Source organism: Temnothorax longispinosus, chromosome 3, assembly GCF_030848805.1.
Source record: "Temnothorax longispinosus isolate EJ_2023e chromosome 3, Tlon_JGU_v1, whole genome shotgun sequence".
Taxonomy (NCBI): Eukaryota; Metazoa; Arthropoda; class Insecta; order Hymenoptera; family Formicidae; genus Temnothorax; species Temnothorax longispinosus.
The window spans coordinates 6,618,089-6,636,106 of record NC_092360.1 but is presented as its reverse complement, the minus strand read 5'-3'; the positions used below and the strand labels follow the sequence as shown (position 1 = coordinate 6,636,106).

The following is an 18,018-nucleotide window of genomic DNA, read 5'->3' as shown; positions in this document are numbered from 1 at the left end:
GATGATAACGGTTCTATAACTACAACAAATCGTTTATACAAATTTTATTTATGCAATATCTATACATACCTATATCAGATTCGATTTCTTTGCAACAAATATTTATTTATTTATATGTCGGCCGCAAAAACGCAACAACAGGCTAATAAAGCCGACTGCTATCGATCCATAAATTACAACACATCTGATAGAAAATTTCCCCTCCCATTTCTTCCCCCGCGCGGGAAAAGCCTAACAAGTCCCATACATACGCGACGCGACTGAATCCTAAGCAAGCCGTCTGCTAGCGCTCGCCTCACTGCGCATGTACCGGAATCTTCCGATATCGAAGAGAAGGCAGAGAAGCCGCTACGCGGCCTGCGCGGCGCGCGCTGCGCTGTGAGTGTCGGTTGGTAAGTACACAGAGCGGTATGAGTTTGCGGAACAGTGTTGTAAAGACAGTCGCAGAATTTTACGAATATGGTCGGCCTACTGTTCCACGTGCTCTACTTGCTGGGCAAATGCATATACGACAGGTATCGCGTCAGAAGAACGACGATCTTGCCCGATATCGCGACCGAGGATGAACTGTTCGAGCAACGCGACGACACGCTCGACCCGTTCAGCGATGTTCCGGAATGGGAAGTCACGTCCTGGTGGACACACAAGACAATAAACAACTTCTGTCCACCGGCGTACATACAGAGATACTGTGCGGTGACGGATGTCCTCGACGCATACAAAGGAAAGCTGAATAAGGTATTGACACTATATATTTTGTTGCAACAATAAGCCTGTTCTTTTTAGCTGAGCTTGCACCGGTCCATCTTGCCTCTCTTTCTTTTCACGTTGGAGAGATAAAAAGAAAAGATGAAACCGTGTTAGAAGTTCAACTGAAAAGAACAAGCCTAATGTAAATATACACATAGAGGTTCTTACAGTAACACTATTTGTGGTGTCGTTATTGTAAGGAGAGATTACGAGACAGATCACTATACATCTCTAAATATCTTGATGTTTATTTTAGATCTATATCATTTGATAACAAAATATAAAATTGTTAGTCTCGGTGCATTAATTCCCATAGTCTCGTACATATAATTGTATTTTTAAATTGTTTCCACAGGTTGTTGACTTTGGATGCTCAGAGCTAGGTTTCCTGCTTTACTTGAAAGCTATACCAGAAGTTCAACAGATACTCTGCGTGGACGTGGACAGGGAAATTTTGGAGACATACCAAAGCAAAGCAGCGCCATTGATCACAGAAATGCTGTCCTGCCGAGAAAGGAAGCTTACGATAGAGATTTGTGAAGGCAGTGTAACACACAATGACGTAAAGTTGAAGAATGCAAATGCTGTAATTTGCATTGAATTGTATGTTCTTATATTGCATGAACATTACCATAAAAGCTATTCACTTATCTTATCTCTTATTTTAGAAAAATATTTTTTTAAATTCTAGGATTGAGCATCTATATCCAGATACACTATTGAATCTCCCTTTTAATATTTTTGGTTATATTAAGCCAGAAGTAGCAATAATAACAACCCCAAATGCGGAATTTAATGTAATATTTCCGCGTTTGTCAGGCTACAGACATCCAGATCATAAGTTTGAATGGACCAGGAAACAATTTCAAGATTGGTGAGTTATGTTGTTATGTATAAAGCTTGAAAACTTACCCCAATTAATTTTTACCAATTTTATCATTAATTTACATTGTTAACAGGGCACAAAATATTGTGGTAAGGTATCCATATTATAGCGTGACATTTCACGGAATTTGTAATGGACCTGAAGGCACTGAAGAATTAGGTGCGTTGACGCAAATGGCAGTGTTTCATCGAATTTTGCCAAGAGATCAATCAATAATAGAAATTCTAACACCAGACGAATATGTTCAATTAAAAGGACAACAGGGATTATTTAAAACAGTAGCTGAATATGATTATCATATGGGATCTGACAGTCGTTCAGATGAGCAAAAAATATTAGATGACGCGATATATTATATTCATTATTTATCCCATAACCCATATAATGAAGAATCACCCAGAAACTATGAAATATATTTAGACCGTATACTGTTCCTCATGACTAAGTATACCCTCTCGAGAGAAACACTGAGGTCGATTCTAACAGATGCAGGTTGGAGCGTTGTAGATCGAGACAATGGACCGGTAGTACTCAATCCTTCCCAGCCTTCTTCTGATGATGAAACGTTGGACGAGTATTATGTGGAGAGTGAGAATGACGAACAGACCGACGAATATGAAGATTCAAGCACCGAGGAACCTCATATTACAAATCAGGGAAACGTATGGGATTATGTAACTGGATCAGCCATAAATGAAATGCCTGCAGATGCAAATGAAGAATATTTACCTCAACAAAATCCACATAATGAAAGTTTGCATGAAGAATTTAATGCTACAAATGAGATACCAGATGCAAATGAATATTTATCTGAACAAAATCCACGTATTCATATTTGGCATGAAGAATCCAATTTTACAGATGAAGAAAGATGGAACCATAGGACTAATCCACGTATAAATGATATATCCGCGGATGAAAATGAAGAGCATTTATCTGAACAAATTCAGCATCCTGATAGTTGGCATAACAGTCCCGATTTTACAGATGAGGAGGACAGGTGGGATTATCAAGCTGGCCCACTTACAAATGAGATACGTGTGGATGCGAATGAAGAATATTCGTCTGCGCAAAATCCTCATATTGAAAATTGGCACGAGGAACCCAGCATTATCATACCTGAAAATTATTCTATTAACCAAGAGAACACTTATTTATTTGATGGCGAAAATTCTTTGGTAGAAGAAGCTCAACCGGCAGAAGAACCATGTGCAACTTACGACGATATCAAACGTTCAGAAGTTAGAAATACTGCAGAATCTTTAGTATATACTGAGCGAGAACTTCCAAGTGACTCAATTCCTTTAACTTTAAATGAGGTAGAAGAATTAGAAGAAGCTCGAGTAACTGCTTCTGCTATGTCAGCAGAGTTCATCAGTTTGCAATTAGAAAATTTAATTGACAGTATTATAATAGAACCAACTGTATTACAAAATGACCAGATAAATCTAAGAACTGCACAAGAAATTGATTCAATGTTAAACTTTCAGTCGCATATGCCCGTTTCGCGTTCATCGACTTCACCAGCGTCGCTTTGCTTCGGTTCTGAAATGGACAACTCTTTACAAGATTTCAGTGGATATGATCAAAACCAATCGTCAGTCAACAACCAATGTTTATTAAACAGTACTTTTTGTCAATCTGAAATAGCTGAAGCAGCTGTGAGTACAGAAGACTCTACTGTAGAAGATATATTTTGTTTTGAGGAGAGTCTTTCAGAGAAAGATACACAAGGAAGCGAACTAAACTTTTCATCACATACACCTTCAAATTATTATAATTATGATGTTGAACAAGGGAGAGACATTTCAGATAAAAATCAAATTTGTGAAGACAGTGATCTGGCAGATGTGATGTCATCAGATGCTTGTAGTAGTAATTTTAATAATCAACCAAAATACACAAGTTCACCTCGTACAAAAATATCCGCTACTGGCATTGTTAGTAAAAGTTACAAACACAAAAAACTAATGTCTGCAATGAATAGTAATGTTTTATTGGGCACAATAGAAAAAATTGAGGAAGGTATATCGGATAGTACTAATAGTAGTTTATTGGAATCTAGTCAGAAATCTAATAATAGTATCGCAGAAACAATTAACGTAACTTCTTCAAGCAGTGATATAATGAGTACTTCAAAATACGACATAGACTTTTCTGCTAGTAATAGCACACAACAAAAATGTTTAGAAAATAAGAAATTTAGTGGTGTTGATAGCTCTATCTCCACAGAATTAATGCTAGGTACTAATCACGAAATCGCGGAAAATGACATAATCAATCATGAGTCTGATGTTGTGGATGATATACAAAATATAGATGTACATCATGTCTTATCACTAGGCAATGAGAATGTTAATCACAAAGATGAAAGCGTATATTGTACATTAGCAAAAACAGATCATACTGATGCAAAAGCACACTTAGAAAATGTGACTAGTGATCCTGCAGAGTCAAGTATGAGGAAAAAGGGTTTAAATCCGCCTAGAGAATTAGTAAGTTCCAATTCCAAGTCACATAGTGTTAGCAAATGCTCTTCATCTGATTGTGCCAAAGAAACTAGCGTTTTAAGAAACGATAGGTTTTTACCTTGTAAAAGTAGTGAGGAGAATACAAGTAATGTTCATTTCACATCACTGAAAAGTGAAGAGATTGTTGGTATAAGTAAAGCTGCATCAAATATTGCTGGATTAGCGAATAATGTTGAAGCTAAACCATCTTCTCCGCTTGAGACACCTCCGAACAGTTGGTCTCCCGAAATCATGGATTCCGGCTATCCAAATTCAGCCTCCGCGCAAGATATAACACCGGAATATGATTTATCTAGCATAGCTCAGGATCAGATACCAGATTCGGAATCGCCGAGCGTTGCGGAAGCGCCGAGACTCGGTGTCTTGGAACCGATTGAGGTGGAAAATGGCGATCTGGCAAATAACAATAGAGACGACGAAGGTAACAATATGATGGCTGTGGATGCTAACGATATCGAAAACTTACAACCGCTGATTGATGTATTGGAGAATGATCTCGAGAATGAAAACGATATTTACGTAATGCAGAACGGTTTTCCCATATGGTTACTAAGAATATTGGATATGGCAAATCCGCTTGATTTTGACATGCAAGCTCGACAAAATCTGCGAATTCCTGACGAAGTTGCAGGTAACTGTACCTCTATATCTCTAGACTTATCCGCATAATATTTTAAAGATAATATATTTATAATATTTATATTTCTAGATGATGCTAACTATGTCGTTCACGATGAAGGTTTTGATAGTTCGTCAGAGAGTGAGAGTGATATAGCTTACAATGAAATGGAAAATGATAATGGACATGGTAAATAAAGATTTTTTTTAATGAGAGAGAGAGAGAATGAGGAGATAAAACATGAGCGTGATATGATTGCAGCATTACAGTATTATCTTACATATCATTCTTCTTGCTCCTAACAAAGTTTGTAGTGTAGGCTTGAAAAGTAATGATCTTAAGAAATATTATTGTTTGCATTTTAGACATGAAATATTGTATCTTAAAATACTTAAAATACTTTAGGTTATTTATTTATTTATTTAAATCATATGGATAAATAACTACCTCTTTCTATATATTTTTTACATAAATATGATTGAAATGAATGTGTGTGAAATATTATTAAATATTTCAAGCCTATGCAATGTTATATGTAAAATAAGACATCTAGATAAATAAATAGATAAAAATTAAGTTATTAAGTATGATATAATATTTACTTTAATTTTATGTATTGAATGTATAATTCATGATATTTCCATTTTCTATCTCTCGTTTCAATGACTGCAAAAATTTTTCAAATTCCAGTTTTGTACCATAAAAGTATATTGAAATTAATGAATGGCTTTCTACATTTATTTTAAATATGAAATATTCTTGTTATTCAAAGGTTGTGTTCCGATATTTACTGTCAATACTGAAGAAGTATAGTGTATGTGACGTAAATTAGAGATTTTTAGTACTGACAGTGAATATCGGAACGCAGCCAAATTATCATGATATTAATCTTAACATTTTATACATATATACATATACATACATGTATACATACATACATGTATGTACATGGAGGGGTAAAAGTCATAGTGTACAAGTCAAATTTTCTTTAAATATTAACATGTCTTTTTTTAGATAGGATTAACTCGTGTGCATAGATGCAATCTATACAATATACAGGGTGTCCCCAAATTAAATGTCAAACTTCGAGAGTGTGTAAGGGATCGATAACTAAGAAAAAAAATTCTTTAGAAATTTGCTTATTTTTGCTTCGTTTTGGAGAACATCGCAAGAAAACAATTTTTATTTTTTGCAATTTGTATATTGTATAGATTGCATCTATGCACACGAATCAATATTTTAAAAAATTTTACTTACACTACTATGGCTTTTATCCCTCCACATGTGTATATATAATATATAATCATTATACTTGTATATGTTTAATACATACATTCACATATCGACTTACATATGTAGTTGCATATATTTTCTTACAATTTTATGATTTGTTCATTAATTGTTAGCTATTTTCAATATCATATTTTAGCTCTTAATGTGATTTATGAAAATGTATTAATATGTTAAGTTTTGATAGAGCGTAACGTATCATCTATGTGATATCTGGTAGATAAATAGCAAACGTGATAATGTTAAATTAATTTTTGTAATTCTTTGATAATTTCGTTAAAACTACCTATCTAAGACTGAAACTCCACAGTTAAGTTCGCAGTGATGCAAAAACTTTGGATAAATAAAATCGATATAAAATTTGAACAGATGTAATATTCTCAATATATTTTATCCTAATACAGATAAACATGTACACATTATATGGCATAAAAGTTATGAGCTTCTTAATATTAAATATTTTACATGGAAACGTGATATCTTTCTTTATTTCAGTGGAATGAAATTACAGGGTATACAATGTTTTATACGTAGTTAGCCTAAGACTTTACTTGATTCTGTTAGACGATTTCGACTGTTGGTTTTAGTATTTACAGAAATAAAGTCTTCCATTTTCCAATACAAGCGGTTATTCGTTAGAGCATAAGTCAAACGTGACCATAAACTTTGCTTGAAATCGTGTACATATTACTCTTCAATAATTTTAATAAATTGAATTTAATAAAGAAATGAAATAAAAAACATGTATCGATTCTTTCAATAAATTTCATCATCACAACTTAATAGCACAAGTATGCTTGTAACTTCACATATAGAGAGATAAAAACCACAGTAATGTGTCAAATTTTTTAAAATGTTTGACTTACATCACTGTGGTTTTTACCCCTCTATATATATATATTTAATTGTAATATATACATATATATATTACTGAATATTCAGTTGAATATATATATATTCAGTTTTAATCTTTTTCGCATAATGGTTGTGATCTTTTAATTCTTTCTTGTAAATCTATATAAATAAATATAGCATACATGTATAAGTAAATGTCACGACTTACGAAGCTAAGTTTGATAGTCAAGAATGTGCTACAAGTATATAGCAAATTTATTGTTGAAACACTTATAATACTAGACAAAATTACACATCAATGGAATTGCATTTTTAAGTAGTGCCTTAATACCATAATCTATGGCTTTTTAGTAACGTTTGTCTTACTACAAATTTTATCAAAACAAAGTGCAAATTGTGTAACTAAACGGGATTAGGTATAAATATCTCCTTACACCTACCGTGTAATTTACACAATCTATTCTGCTACATTTTTATGATTAATGTCTCATGGTGTAAAAGGAAATTAAAATATACAGTTCGCGTGTTTATCGGTGACAAAAGTACATATAAAACTAAGATAGTGAAAGCTTTTGATATCAAACCTAACGCTATATGTGGGTTAGTAGAATTATTGGAATATTGTGTCAGTAGAATTGTCAAAACTATACATACGTATATATAATTATCAATTACGCCAGTTGAGTTGAAATTATTGCAGAGTAGCGGACTTAATAATAAAGACACGTGGAAGAAAACGCATTCACACTATTTTGGAATGTTACGTTAGTCCAGATAAAATTAGATAATAGAAAATCAATCAATAGAAAAGTAAACGAAAATTATGAGTATAATTGCCTCTTTTACAATGTAAATTCTGATTTCTCCGTAATCGCGCGTTTGTCCAGCAGAATTGTCATGACTATTGTTACTCGAAAATTACTGTATGTACAGATAGAAGTCTCTATAGCATTTTCTCCCTTTCATACTTAGACTAGTTTCATACAAAACGCGGCATATGTACTTACTTTTATTTCCTATTATTGTAAATAATTTATCGTATTTGCGAACGTAACAATCTATTTTTCGATAGATTGTTTATCGTTAGTAACCCGCGTGGTATTACGTAAATTTTTATATCAAGCACAGCATTGCGTTTACGCTGCGTATATATATTGTATACGCCGAATGAAAGGAAGAAAAAGAAATTAACATAAAAAATAGCGTTAACATAAGCGTTTATACTTGTGGTGTCGAAAAAAAAAAGAAATCACAGAAACGAATCTAGTTTTAACAAATGTAACAGGATCATAACAAAGATTTTCAATGTAATATCAGCTGTCATGTAAATAAGGCTGCCTGATCAAAAGCACTTAATGTGCGATACGAATAGGGAGTGTGACGAAGAATACATCGAGTTAACAGATCAAATCGTACATTATATGTAACTACGAACATATATCATGTTTACACATTCGTGCCCGGCACATGACTCCGAGATGTACGTATTCTCCTCCTCCTAATGGCATTCTGCCTGCACAGCGAAAACATGAAAATAATATATGATAGAATATCGAATATTGGGATTTCATTAATATGTACGCACAGAAAGGGCATTAAAGTCATATCACAAAAATAAGCTGCAACAGATTGTATAAAGCAGTGTCACCACTTAGTCACATGGATATAAAAAGTTCTTATCTTTACTTTAAAAAATATTTGTGAAGTATTTTACTCGTCACACACAAGGGAATATCTCCGTCGAATATTTTTTAAAGCAGAAATAAGAACCTTTTATATCTACACAACTATGTAGCATCTACTATATATAATATGTTGCATCCTACTTCTGTATTCATTTCATTACAAAAGATGTGCTATTTTTTTTATAGTAAGTATTGTGTTTCGTACTTACTGCATCACACAACTTCCTTCAGACTGTCCCGCGTTTCACGGCTACGAGAATGTATCAGATGGTGCAGATCGCCCCCAGGTGCGCTGTCGCGTCTCAGATCTCTCAGCGCGGTTGGAGTCATCGCTTCCCTCTTGTTCGCCGCTTCCTTTATGCTAGACAAGGTTTTGCTGAGCCACGGCCAACTGTTCCGCGCGGCTTGCAGCTCAGAAGCGGTGGCATGCAACTGATGCGTCAGATCCTGCCAAACGATTCGCGTTACATTCTGTACTTCGATCTTCAGACGGTCAGCTATGCAAAATGTGTCCCTGTTGCTCACCTGATTCCGGCACTCGGCCTCGACGTGTGCCAATTTCGTCTGCGCCAACTCCAATTCCAATTCGCGCACCCTTTCCTGCACCCTGTGAAGCATGGGATCTATTCGGTTCTCCAAAGGATGTGCGATATCCGCCAGTATGTTCGACGAATCCATTATACACGTCCTACATTTCTCGCATTTTGAAACCTTCGCCTGAAACATATCGTTATCGGAGTCCGTGCTCGATAAAGAGTGTAAACGCTAGCGAAATTAAACCTGAGATAACACACCCGTAGCTCGCTCAACGTTGTCTTCGCAGCATTGTAATCGTCCTCCAAACGTTGACAGATCTGCAAACGTGTAAATATTCTTGCAGCTCTCTATAATATTTGAAACTGAACCATCTACAATGTATAATATCTTGCAAATACCTGTTTGTATTCGGCTATAATGACATTGCTTCTGCGGCTTTCAGCGTCTGCTCGAGCTACCTCACGCTGTAGCATCTCCTTAATCTGCAGGAGTTCTGCCTCCAATCTTTGCTTCTCTTCTTCATTTCTAGCCACTGTACCGCGTAGTTGCTCCACCTCGTTACTGTATTCGTCAGCATTTTCCTGTGCTTCTGTAACACGAGAAGCAAACAATTCTTATTTAAGCAAATTTAAGAGTTTATTGTACAGATTATATTTATTACGTTGTGTCGGGACTTTTTTAAATGTTTAATCTCTCCCTTTCTCTCTCTCTCTCTCTCTCTCTCTCTCGAAAAATTAAATTTATAATTACAAATTCCTAAAATCCCTAAAATTCACAATTGCATAATAGTATGCAATGTAGTCATTACAAAATATATTTTTTAATTCACTTTCATTTTGTTGTATAAATCATATTTTTTTGCTATAAGAATTTTATATATTATTATTTTGTTAGACGTGCTTGAATGTCCCGCGTATATCATAAAAGTATTGTTAAAATAATAAACTATATGTATTTCCTCCAAAAATTTAATAACAGTTGCAACAAAAAGTAATTTCTGAGCATTGCACACTTAGATATTATATAAAGTACACCTCTCTTACTCTTCATTAGTTCTTTCGTTGCGTGGCTCATACTTGCACCACTGATACGTTAAAAGCAGATGGTCCGAGCATAACTGACAGATACAGATATCTTGTTAACACGCGAGCGAGCGGTTTTGCTATATACTGCTGTAGGAAATATACTACGGCCAAATTTAAACCGCTGATATAGCTGATATCGGATATCTTTATCTCGCTTGATATATCTTTTTGAGTGACAACAATATTGATAGCCGATATTTCCATGAATATTTCGCACCTTTATCACATTTTGGAACATTGTAAAAACACATTTACTTGACTGACGAAATATTTTTATAAAGTTGCCTGACTTTGTTCTTTGTGCATATTCAGTTAAAAAAAATAACGACTATTGTGAAGCATATTTTAATATATAAAAATATAATAATTAGTACACACTGTAGTATCATATCATTAACTGTGTTAGGTTCAACTTCATACCAATGACATATTGCATTTTCAGTATACGCAAATGTGAAAGCTCCTATCTAATATGATTAGTCAGTCTATAGTCATGTTATTGCTTATCAGCTTACGCATACTTCAACGACCTATGATATATAGGATTATTTAAATAATAGTTTGTAAAAATATTTTTACACGTTACTCGGATCCGTAGACCTAATTTATTAAATCTAATCTAGATCTAATCTCTAGATTAGATAATTTCCTAGTACATATTTTATATTTTAAGTCATTTCACTTTTGTTCTTTTTGTTAATCATAATCATTTAGCATTTTTGCATTTATATTGCGGCACTACACTACTTCTATAGATAGGAAGTAATTAGTATAGTACAAACAAGTGCTGATAATTTCGCTTGATGCGTCATGCATACCCAAATATAGCAAGAAAAACAAAAAATATGAAGGTAGGAAGTGCAAATGTTTACTAGATATCAGGAGCAGGATATTAACGGATAAAAAAGGTAATTCACAAAACTAAAAGTACTCTGAGATGATTTATTTTTCAATAAGCAATAATAAATAATATATAAATAAAAAGCAATACAAGAGGTCGTATATATAAGCGCTACAGCCGATAAGCATGGATTTTAATAACAAATGTCATCAACTTTTCCAATAATGTGATATAATTAAAAAATAAATAATACTTTACAAAGTTAAACTTACAATAAAGGTTTGGTAACATGAAACAGAACATCCTCGTCTATAACACACGGTATTAATATACTATATGTTCACAGCACGCATTGAGACATGTATAGCCGTTGTAACACAACAGCACAAAAAAAATACAACATAACAATTCTATAATTTTTTATATGAGTATTTTGTATTGTGGAAGTTATATTTTGATTAGTTACTCATCAGTTCGTTGCCCAATCAATGGGACAAAAAAAAATATATTATTAACTGTCTTTAATATCCTCTTATTCAAGTTTCACACTTTACTCGTACGTATTTAAATAAATCTCATAATTGTAGGGGTTCTATAATAAAACATCAATTGATAATAATAATAAATCTATTAATCTGTCAATCTATCTTTAAGTCTCTAAAAATTCAACAAAATTATTGTTAATATCATTGATAATTAACCATTAATATAATATCATTAATAACTAATCACTGAACAATACATTCAAGCAGTATTATAAACTGAGAGCTATTTGCAACGAAAAAATGAAACCAAACAGATTTATACGTGTGATAATGATAAAATTACTTGCATACAATATAAATTAGGATTACCAAAATAGAATTTTATATTGAAAGGTAATTAAATGTAAGCGGTTTTCACACATTAGTCCTATTACATCCTAGCAATTTTAAAATAAGTCTCTGTATCTTCCAAAGAAAATATTCCATGTTTTCTCTTCTCTTTTAAAACTGCATTCTGTTCAACAAATTTCTTATGTTAACAATAATCTCTCTCGGTGATGTACTTTCGCCAAGTGGCAAATACTCAGATTTGGAAACAAGAAAATATACAGGCAAGCAAAACCACCACCTGACCATAAAGTAATTATACAATGGCCATTTCATATTTCTAAATCACCTAAATATAGAGAGCTGTGTGTGTAAAGTTTATTATAAAATTTTTACTAATACATTTATTAATAAGAAAGTTATATATTGAGTACTTGATGCAGTGAATGCTATGAGACTAGAAATATTTTATACATACTTTGGCTCAGAAAGTATGAAGTTCTATCTCGTATGTATTTATTATCGAATTTATATGTATAAACGTTAAATATACACGCGCGAGCATATTGTCCTACGTACAGGTTGGATACATTTTATATTTAATTAATATATCTATAATATTAAATTTTTATTTTTTGATAGATTTAATTTACTATATTTCTATTACTATCGTGTTATCAAAACATAGCAATATACATTTCTATGTATTTTAATTAGATTGTATTTGATTTTAGAAATATTCTATTCTAAGTACTACAAAAAAATATTTATACGTTCTATGGCACAGCCTAAGAACTCGTTGTATTTTATATGTAGTTTTATTAGCAATAGCTCTTGCCAAGAATCTTTGACTCTTTAGTTTTGAATATGGCATGTCTATAAATATAATAAAGTTCGTATGTGCCTAAAGCTTCTATCCACACTGAAAACAAATTCACAACCAACAGGCAATGATTGCTGAACTATACACGAAATGTACATGCATGTACAGCACAGTGTAGTGTTCCCTAATGAATTGATGGAACATTGTGTTTAAAGGTGAACAGAGAAGTATTCAAACGTAGAATATAAAATTACCTTTCAACGTCATAAATTCTGCTTCATATTTCTTCAACTTCTTCAATGTCACTGAACAAGCTAATTTCATAACATAGCGTGCAACTTCTTCGTTTCGGCAACGTTTTGGTAAATGTACCCGGAAGTATTTTAATATGCTCTCAAAATCTAGTTGTAATAATTCTTTTTTACAAAGCTGAAAAGTAAAATTACTTTTGACATATATTATTTATAGAATAAATGTAAAAAATCATATCAATTAAATCGATAAAATAGTTAAAATATATCGATGAAATATATTTTGTTGGTACATATTATAAACTTTTTAACTTGCTTACAATAACTTACCATTAACAAAGCGAGGGCGACTTGGAATAACGTGTCGAGTCCTTGTAAAAGAAATACATCCAAGATATGAAAGACAAGATATAATGGAAATCTAGCAGTAAAAAGAGTTAGAAACCATTGTGCGGCGAACATGTGCGTTTCTACACCGCGATCACAGAAATGCTTATAAAGTTCCGGCAATTGATCCTAAAAGCAAATTGTAGAAAATATAGCTTATACATAATTCATTGTCATATAAACGTCACATTATCATATAGATTAGCCACAACTCACTTCTATTAAACGATTTAATTGATAAAATCGCATATAAAGGTTGTCAAATCTATCCTTGTATAAATCTCGAAGACCATAGTCGTACATTAATTTGACCAGAACACAAAACGCTTGCTCTTCGGGCATCTAGAAGAAATACTCAAGTTTGTTTTTGTCGACAAATACTTTACAAACTGTTATAAAATTGTATCATCTGTGAAGAACCCTATCACCAGTTCTACAAAATTAGTTTCTATAAAACTGTACAACAATTACTTACGTGCAGTAACAGACTAGCAACTAAAAAACTGAGACCCTGACAATATCCAACCTCTTCATCGTGAACAGCATATGCTTTACTTATTCTGTATAAAGAGTCTTGCCCTAAACCACCTGTTTCTTTAAAGAAGTCATGGGCTGGAAATGTTCTATTGATATCCCTTAAAATTACGCTCTCGCAGCTGCTCTCCTGTGTATTATCAAAATTCATGTTATATCTCGGAGAAAAAACATTAACCATTTTTTATTGTATGAAATTATATCAAGTACTCACTTTCGTGATTAACATTCTGTATTTGTCCATCATCTCTTGCGAATTGTCACAATTGCTCAGACGTTGCCAAACTTCGCCGCGTAAAGCTTCAGGAATTCCTTGTTTTGTCAGTTTTATAAGAAGTTTCGGACGTTGCTCGTTAACTTGCCAACTATCTAAAACTTCAGCCCAGCTGGCCAATTCATCCGCCGAGCAGTCCTTTGAAACTTCGCCTGTACCACTTAACATAGGTTCATCACCGTCTATATGCAGAAATTGAGACATTAACAAACATATTTTATGTTAGTAAATTACCGAGCCAACTCCTTTTAGAATTTAGTTTATTACCTGAATCTATTTCTTCTTTAGGTGTCAGTGTATCGATGCTAGTTAAAGAGGGAGATCTAATTAAAGATGCCAGATTCAGAGCCAGATTTAATCTGTTTCTATCTAATTCACCAGATGATTCTATGCTTTGTACTTCATAATGTACCTCTGTACCATCCCCAGAAATTGCCTGTAAAACAAATAACATGTAATATAAGCTGATAAATATTTGTGAAACATAATGTCTTATAAGAATATCAGGACAGCTCACCTCTTTGGAATTAAGAAAAAACTGTTGCACGAGATTCCTTTTATTAAAGTACCAAAATCTCTCGTTTTGTGGAAACACTTTAACTGACGTTTCTATCACAAATCTTACTGGTTCTCGAATATCTCTAATAACGAGATCAACGGCAACGGTCATGAATATTTTACCCTCTCTAGGAGTTTCTATATTAAGAGTTTCCAAAGCGGGATCTGCAGGATCCCAACGTCCACAAATATTATAGCACTGTTTATCTTGCATTATTGGTCCAGTATTAACTTGCTGTAAAATTGTTGTAATATTGCGAACATCTGAGCTGATTATAGACATAAAATTAACTTGCTGGTGTGAATCTCTCTTTACCATCTCGAGTAGTCGCATATCACTGTGTTTAACATTTCGCCCAGGGCTAACAAGTACTCCGAAACATCTCTCGACTTCAAGCGTAATACCACCTTCTTTACTGGACACTTGCTGGATACTCAAACAAACTTGTTTTGCCACATTGCTTCGTAATTTAAAACAATTTCTATCCTTGGGAACTGTACTAAAACCACCTTTTCCATCTTCTTCTTTTATTTCCATAGTGACTTCAAAGATAAATACTCTAGAATTAACTTTTTCACCAGGATTGAAACCGTTAAAGTCACTGCCCGTTAAAGAACTTGTCATTGAACGTGGTATTCTATGGAACGCTTTTGAAAAGCAGGCTGACACTTGTCCGACCTACATAAAATAATTACAGATTAAGATACACATTATTTTGTATATGTACAATCACTATATATAAAAAATATATACAAAAAATGACTACATGTTATATTTATGTCTTATACTTGTTACGTTTCTATCTATATATCAAACATACTAAAGTGAAATTATGATTTGTAAATATAGAATATAATACTACAGCCATATTTTTAAATGTATTTACATATATATGATAATCAATAATATAAAAACGTACCGCTTCTGGTATATCGCAGCGAAAAACATGACATTGGTAAATGGCAGATTCTACAGTATCCCCGTGTGACCATGTAAAAGCAAAACATGCTGCACATGAACCAGCACTCTCACCACGTGCATAAAATAGAATACGTTGGACTTCATAACGCGCGATAGCTTGTTGTGTTCCAGCATCGTATAGACTAAAGAGAATTATGGTATATATTATTTCATCACATTATATATATATATATATATATATATATATATATATATATATATATAGTCTTTTTGTGTAGATTTAAATTTAGATTGGATACAGATTAGATTACTCACACAACTGAACCTTGCGAACTACTCGGCACCGAGACAGAAACCTTTATTCCTAAATTCAAGGATTGCTCTGCGTTTAATATATTCATATTACGTTGGATTTCGCATTCTGATTTTGGCGCATTTATGGCAGCTGATCCCAAATACATAACACCATTGAAAATAGTGCATTCTTGTTGAACGTGTGACAATGTATTCAATTCTGGATCACAATAAATGTACTATTAGATCTAAAGTCCATCACATTCGTATTGCTTATTATTGTTTACAGACACGTTAGCGTAACTTACCTTCTTCAAGATAATCTTCGGGCTTCATAATATCCTGCTTCTCCGATGTGACAATACAAGAACTAACGTCGTAAAATTTACTGTGGCCCACTTTCTTCATCTTCTCTTGGTTCTGTTGGCCAGCACCCGTCACTTTGAATTCACTTCCCTCCATTTTCGAGTCCTCTGTTAAAATCTGCGTTTGTCACACAAAGCAGATATAGTACACATTACTCTATGGCATTTATCAGTTATGAATCTAGATTAAAGCTTATCTATTAAGATTAGGGGGCGTCACACGATAGGTTCGATAAATGTACAGACCTCACGGAGATTATTTTGCAGGTCCTCCAGATTACCGTTATTGGCGATTTTTAGCATGGGTGGTTCTAAGAGGGCTTGCTGCTGCTTGCTAGTACCTTTTTCATTTACAAATTCATATTCATCGCTTGTCGCCACTGATTCCATCGACTTTACACTCATACTATCCTCCATAACTAGGTCTGTAACATTGATATTCATTGACCAATGTTTTTACAATTATAGTATCAATCTTTAAAAGCACGCAGCAGGTTTTCTTTGAGACCTCTCACTCGTACGTTAAGACTGTTTACTGCTTTTTGGAAAATTGTTCAATGTTTTGTTCAACATCTTCAACAAATAAATAAAATATACTCTTGTATTTTATTGAAATAAGTTTCAATTAGATACCATATGCAGTTATCTCAAATTTATCTACACGAAGGGCAACCTTGTATCTTTGGAAAAATCCCCGTGTGATATTTACAAACATCATTCTAAAAGACCGACAGAGTGAACACGTACAAGACTACAACTTCTTCTTCTCAAGAACACAAGTGACTCGTGTGCGTTCTCAGCGTAGCAAAGTGTTATCTTTGATACAGTGTATCCCTGGAAGCAGGGTCTCCCAGACGACACGGCTGATACCGTGGGAGGAATCTCTAGTCTCCTCCTGCTGCCCCGCAGTCTGACTCAGCAGCCGCGACACCCTCGTGCTCCGTCGGCGCGACCCATTAGAACAAAACGGTCCGTTCGCCTGTGGCCAAATCCGAAGGGAGCCAGTGGAGCGCGTGCGAGGTTCGCGTCGACGGCGGCGGCATCACCGTCGTGCGACGCATCCGCCCGTAATCTCTCTCTCTCTCTCCCTCTCTCTCTCTCTCTCTCTCTCTCTCTCTCTATCTAATTGTCCTGGTGTATTATTTCAGGTGATGACGGACTCGCGCGTATCCGCCCTAGTCGCTGAGCTTATCCCGAGGATAAGACGACGATTCCTGGGGCCCGTTCTCGAGCCACTCGCGACGACGATCGTCCTCCGCGGCGTGGATCCTCCTCTCCCTCTCGACCCCGGCGTGGATCTTCGTGGCCTACGACTCGACACTCGACACACCGTCGAACTCCCCGCAGTCCCCCGCGGCACCTCGCTTCTTCACAAGTCTCGCGTTCCTCTCCGGCGCGTGTCGCCGCGCCCGGACCTCGCGCCTCGCTTCGCCGATACTCTCGACTCTCCGCACGGGTTTCCTCGCGGCGCGACGGACATTTACATGGCTCTCCCGTAGCGAGCGGCGCGCCTGACAGAAACGACGACGACGACGATGGGGTCGGCCATTCGCGAGTACATACCCACGGCCCAGAAGTCTCTCTGGTCTCGCCACCGATTCCCCGATACCGCGAGAGAAGCGCGTCGATACTTTTCTCTCGATGCAGCGGGCGGTAATTTCGCGGATAGATAGATAGATCGGAATACTCGACACGACGAGAACTACTGTATTCCGATTG

At 34.8% G+C, this 18,018-nt stretch overlaps 2 protein-coding genes across 5 annotated transcripts; one reads left to right on the top strand and one right to left on the bottom strand.

The window, feature by feature from the left end:
- Positions 1–360: 360 nt before the first annotated feature.
- Hen1 (Hen1 methyltransferase) lies at positions 361–6,442 on the top strand. Its single transcript, XM_071774084.1, has 5 exons — positions 361–738; positions 1,106–1,353; positions 1,442–1,624; positions 1,710–4,798; positions 4,877–6,442. The coding sequence occupies exons 1-5, from the start codon at positions 460–462 to the stop codon at positions 4,981–4,983; spliced, it is 3,906 nt and encodes a 1,301-aa protein (XP_071630185.1). The 5' UTR covers positions 361–459; the 3' UTR covers positions 4,984–6,442.
- A 104-nt stretch (positions 6,443–6,546) lies between these two features.
- Gapcena (GTPase activating protein and centrosome-associated) lies at positions 6,547–18,004 on the bottom strand. Of its 4 annotated transcripts, none has more exons than XM_071774087.1 (17): positions 17,047–17,886; positions 16,546–16,724; positions 16,243–16,417; positions 15,956–16,154; positions 15,639–15,822; positions 14,678–15,397; positions 14,428–14,596; positions 14,101–14,342; positions 13,828–14,016; positions 13,569–13,694; positions 13,296–13,481; positions 12,969–13,143; positions 9,552–9,742; positions 9,411–9,470; positions 9,142–9,333; positions 8,826–9,063; positions 6,547–8,444 (listed from the first exon to the last, which is right to left on the bottom strand). In XM_071774087.1, exons 2-16 carry the CDS (start codon positions 16,714–16,716, stop codon positions 8,830–8,832), a joined length of 3,213 nt encoding a protein of 1,070 aa, XP_071630188.1. In that variant the 5' UTR covers positions 16,717–16,724; positions 17,047–17,886; the 3' UTR covers positions 6,547–8,444; positions 8,826–8,829. The 4 variants fall into 4 exon arrangements, with proteins under 4 accessions (XP_071630188.1, XP_071630189.1, XP_071630186.1 ...); XM_071774088.1 differs by having other exon boundaries at positions 14,678–14,953; positions 15,035–15,397; positions 16,546–17,885; XM_071774085.1 differs by having other exon boundaries at positions 16,546–17,886.
- Between the last annotated feature and the right edge of the window lie 14 nt (positions 18,005–18,018).

What these genes read in the sequence shown, in the direction of transcription:
- Gapcena (XM_071774085.1), bottom strand. Translation starts at nt 16,743, where the DNA reads ATGAATATCAATGTTACAGACCTAGTTATGGAGGATAGTATGAGTGTA. An exon ending in TGCAAAATAATCTCCGTGAG is followed by an intron (nt 16,418 to 16,545) that starts GTCTGTACATTT and finishes TGACAAACGCAG; the next exon opens with ATTTTAACAGAGGACTCGAA. An exon ending in TCGCCCTCGCTTTGTTAATG is followed by an intron (nt 13,144 to 13,295) that starts GTAAGTTATTGT and finishes TTTACTTTTCAG; the next exon opens with CTTTGTAAAAAAGAATTATT.
- Hen1 (XM_071774084.1), top strand. Translation starts at nt 460, where the DNA reads ATGGTCGGCCTACTGTTCCACGTGCTCTACTTGCTGGGCAAATGCATA. An exon ending in GCTGTAATTTGCATTGAATT is followed by an intron (nt 1,354 to 1,441) that starts GTATGTTCTTAT and finishes TTTAAATTCTAG; the next exon opens with GATTGAGCATCTATATCCAG. An exon ending in AGGAAACAATTTCAAGATTG is followed by an intron (nt 1,625 to 1,709) that starts GTGAGTTATGTT and finishes CATTGTTAACAG; the next exon opens with GGCACAAAATATTGTGGTAA.